Source organism: Drosophila pseudoobscura, chromosome 4, assembly GCF_009870125.1.
Source record: "Drosophila pseudoobscura strain MV-25-SWS-2005 chromosome 4, UCI_Dpse_MV25, whole genome shotgun sequence".
Lineage (NCBI taxonomy): Eukaryota > Metazoa > Arthropoda > Insecta > Diptera > Drosophilidae > Drosophila > Drosophila pseudoobscura.
The window spans coordinates 11,754,482-11,758,434 of NC_046681.1; the positions used below are offsets into that span (position 1 = coordinate 11,754,482).

At 39.2% G+C, this 3,953-nt stretch overlaps 1 protein-coding gene across 1 annotated transcript; it reads left to right on the forward strand.

Annotated features, from left to right (window-relative positions):
- Nucleotides 1–1,774: 1,774 nt before the first annotated feature.
- Nucleotides 1,775–3,027, forward strand: LOC6903485 (BTB/POZ domain-containing protein 9-like). Its single transcript, XM_002132328.3, has 2 exons — nucleotides 1,775–1,850; nucleotides 1,910–3,027. The coding sequence occupies exon 2, from the start codon at nucleotides 1,928–1,930 to the stop codon at nucleotides 2,717–2,719; it is 792 nt and encodes a 263-aa protein (XP_002132364.3). The 5' UTR covers nucleotides 1,775–1,850; nucleotides 1,910–1,927; the 3' UTR covers nucleotides 2,720–3,027.
- Nucleotides 3,028–3,953: the final 926 nt, after the last annotated feature.

Genomic DNA, 3,953 nt, shown 5'->3' on the forward strand with positions numbered 1-3,953 from the left:
GAGAGCAAAGAGGATATTTTCATAAGCCCTTTGCTGTTGGCACACAAATAAAATGATGGAATATTTATGAAAAATATATGAAAATTATAACCTAAGAATATAAGAAGAGTATATAATTAGTAGAGGGAAAGAATATGATCTCGAGCCTCGAAGCCAAGACGAAGTATCGATGTTGCTAACAGCACTGTAAACCTAACAGCCTCTGTTAACTAACAGCTCGTCGAATCTCTGATCACACAAGTTGGACTGCGAATATCCTGTTCGATTCAAACTCCTGTCTGAAGCGTTGATCTGATTATAGATCGATAAATCTTGAAAGTTAAAGAAATCATTTTTCATTGCCTCAAAATGTCCCTTAGCCATTCACATTAAATCTGCATGTGTATGGAGACTGTGAAGCAAGTTTCAGTTTGATAAGAAAATTGGCATGCAAAATGGAGCATACAACCACCTCCCACCTCCCACCACCCACCACCCACCACCCACATAATTCCACGCCCACACACACAGCGCACTTAAGGGCTCTGCGCACCTCCGAAACCGCTCCATTGCCGGGGACGACAAAAATCCTGTTTGATAATTTACAGTGTTTATTTTATAAGACTATTAGAGTAAGGACGAGACTCAGAGGCAATTAAGTTTTCTGCCAAAGAGCTCTGTGCCATATGTGGGGGGGGGGGGGGGGGTCTTATAATTTATGGGCGTGTGTGTGTGTGTGTGTGTGTGTGGGGGCGTGTATCCGTATCTATGTGAGAGCAGAATGTTGACAAGGAAATTGCGACATAAATTGCCATTCCCGGTGCCATAGGAACTAATCGCATTGAAATTTATGGAAAATTAATTTTTCACTTTTGGTCGAGAAACGATTTACCAAAAAATTGTGACAAATAATTCAATGGAATCAAAGATTGAATTGATATTCAAATGATTTATTCTATCAAGTCAATTCACTTCATTTGGCAGCTGCAGCGCCCAAAGCGATATCAATGAATGGAAAATACTCCATTAAACGGGATCAGTTGGTGATTTTAATTTCCTATTTATCCCCCCCTCCCCCCCCCCCCCAGGTACATACATCTCTAAAATATAATTAACCAAAAAGAAGGGGCGAATCGGAATCGTATCCAACAATTGTATAATCTATACGAATTTGTTGATGCCAATATTGAAATTCCCTTTTGCACACTTTTTTAAGCTAGCCAGAGAGAGTTTCCGCCCATCCCCGTGCCGCCTTTCCACTTCCGGGCAAAAGGCAAAACTTTGATGTTTCTTCCTGGACTTGTCGCAGACGAGGGGAATTTTTAATTAAATTGTAACCGGCAGCTATATTCAAATTTTGTGGCGCCTTGGCAGCTGTTCAATAAATTAATTTCCTCTCTCTCTCTTTCGGCATCAGTGGTATCTCATGGATTCCTGGAAGGGAAGAGGTTTCCGTTTCCAATAATTATTGGCCAATTTAGGAGCTATCTATATAGCTATAGGGTACGAAAAAAATACCTCCGACTGATAATTAAAAATTGTTAAGGAAGTTCGAAATTTTTTGCTGGCCCAGGGAAAGCAAAAGATATCATTTTTCTATTATTTTTCATTCTTTCTTTAAAACAGTAGTCAACCAAACTTAAGCGCCCTTCGACGCTCTAGAAACTGGTTCAAAAGATCGCTCCACGGAACCACAAGCAACGCAACTTTTCCATATATCGTACATCGATATGTTCAAGCCTAAATAAACGAAACACAGTAGGAGCTGGCAAACCAATTAAATTAACAAAAAAAAGGCACAAAACAAACTTAATTTCAACAGTGCGTTCGGCATCGTTTCATTGAATCCATTCATTGAATGCGCGCTTAAAGTGAGTTTATGGAACACAAAGAATACACTTTTAGACATCATTTTTTCCATTCCACACAGAAAGATACAGCGACGAAAATGAGCAGCCAGAAAAATCAAGGGACCACTGTGGAAAACATCGACGAGATCGACAGCTTCGTCGCGGACATGGCCAGTCTCTGCATGAACGAGCCCTACTCGGACGTGGAGTTCCTGGTGGAGGATCAGCGGCTGCCGGGCCACCGTCTCGTTCTGGCGACGCGTTGTGAGTACTTCCGTGCTTTGCTATACGGCGATTTCGCTGAGTCGAACCAACGGGAAGTTCGGCTGGAGGTGCCGCTTGAAGCCTTCAAGTTAATCCTGGGATATCTCTACTCGGGGAAGATGCCTCTGTCCACACTGGACGTTGACACCATTATCGATGTGCTCGATTTGGCCCATCTTTACGGGTTGCAGGTCGTCGAGACGGGCGTAGACAAATACCTGCAGCAGAATCTTTCTGTCAGTAATGTGTGCACGATCCTGGATGTCGCACGTCGTAACAATCTCAACCAGCGGGCTGAAGAATGCCTCGATTTCATCGACAACAATGGCTCCGATATAGTAAAACATGATTCCTTCGCACAACTGTCCAAGGAATCACTTGAGGAACTCCTGCGACGGGACAAGTTTGCGGCCCCCGAAATTGATATCTTTCGAGCTGTGTGCAAATGGAGGGACAACCATCCGAGCGAGGACTTCAAGACGCTCCTCTCGCTCGTACGTCTCACAGCACTTAGTGTCAAACAGCTGCTGCGTGAGGTGCGTCCTACAGGCCTCTTTGAGCCGGAAAAAATACTCGACGCCATCGATTTTAAGTTGAATAAGTTCAACTTTAGTGTTCTTTGTTAATTGACTAGCCAGACAGACACAAGTTAGTTAAGTCAGACGGAAGATCCGTTTCAGGAGCCACAGATATTTAATTTTAGAACACGTCCTTTGCGTTTCCACCTAAACAAACCATTTGAAACCCTTTTCAAGTATTGAAAAACAAATTTCAGCTTAATTTAAATGCCAATTGCTGGGCCAACAAAATCAGTAAACAAGAAACTTTGCAGACAATTGAAAGCGAAGCAAAGCAAAAAGAATTCGGAGAAAGGCAACGAAAAAAAAAGACCCAAAAGCAATTCAATATAATAAATCACACCTTTGTCACTCAATGCGAAAGCGTATTTTTTTTTTCCAATTAAAAGCCAAAGAACGCTTCTCTGCAAATTACTTTAACCTTTCGTCGGCCATCGGGGGGGCTGGCCTGGCCTGGCCTGGCTGCCGACATGTAATTAGTTGACAAAAGGTGTTCGTTGTTGGAATGGGGGCCGGGTCTTAATTGAATTTTTATCTCAGTTCGTTGTGGCTCCCCTTTATCCGTCTCGCCTCCTTCCACCTAAAAAGCTGGGTACAGAAAAAAAAAAACGGGAAAGAAAAGGATTCAATTCAGTGAAGAGGGAATTTCAATTGCTAAGCAAACTTATGCAAATTTCTAAAAGTTTTTTTTTTTTGGTTAGCAAGCGTTCGACGCTGATAATTTGCCAATAAATCCAAGACAAAGAACGTATGGAATAGGGAATCTAGCATTCGCTCTGTAGCCATCTCGGGCATGGACCAATTTGGGATAAATATGCTATTAAGGCTCTCAGAAAAAAGCGTGTAGTAAAGAGAAACACATCCATATATAAATAAAACATTTGATTTTTAAATAAATATTTTACATACATACGAGTATAAAAAATAAATAGAATTCCCTTCGAATTAAACATAGATATATTGAAATGGCTTTTTTTAACATGGCCCATACTTAATCTGAAGATATAAAAAATTTAAAATAAATAGTAGATCATAAGTAAAAAACATTTTTATGAAATAAATAAAAATGTAATGTAATGTAATGTAAAATGTATATAAAATAAATGTAATTTCAATATGTAAAATATTCAATTTAAATATGAAATATATTTAAATTAAATATAAAATATATTTAAATTACTTAAGACAACATTTAATTGTAATTTAATTTAAATATGAAATATATTTAATTTAAATAATAACAAATTTCTTTTAAATTAGAAAATATTTAAATGAAATATGA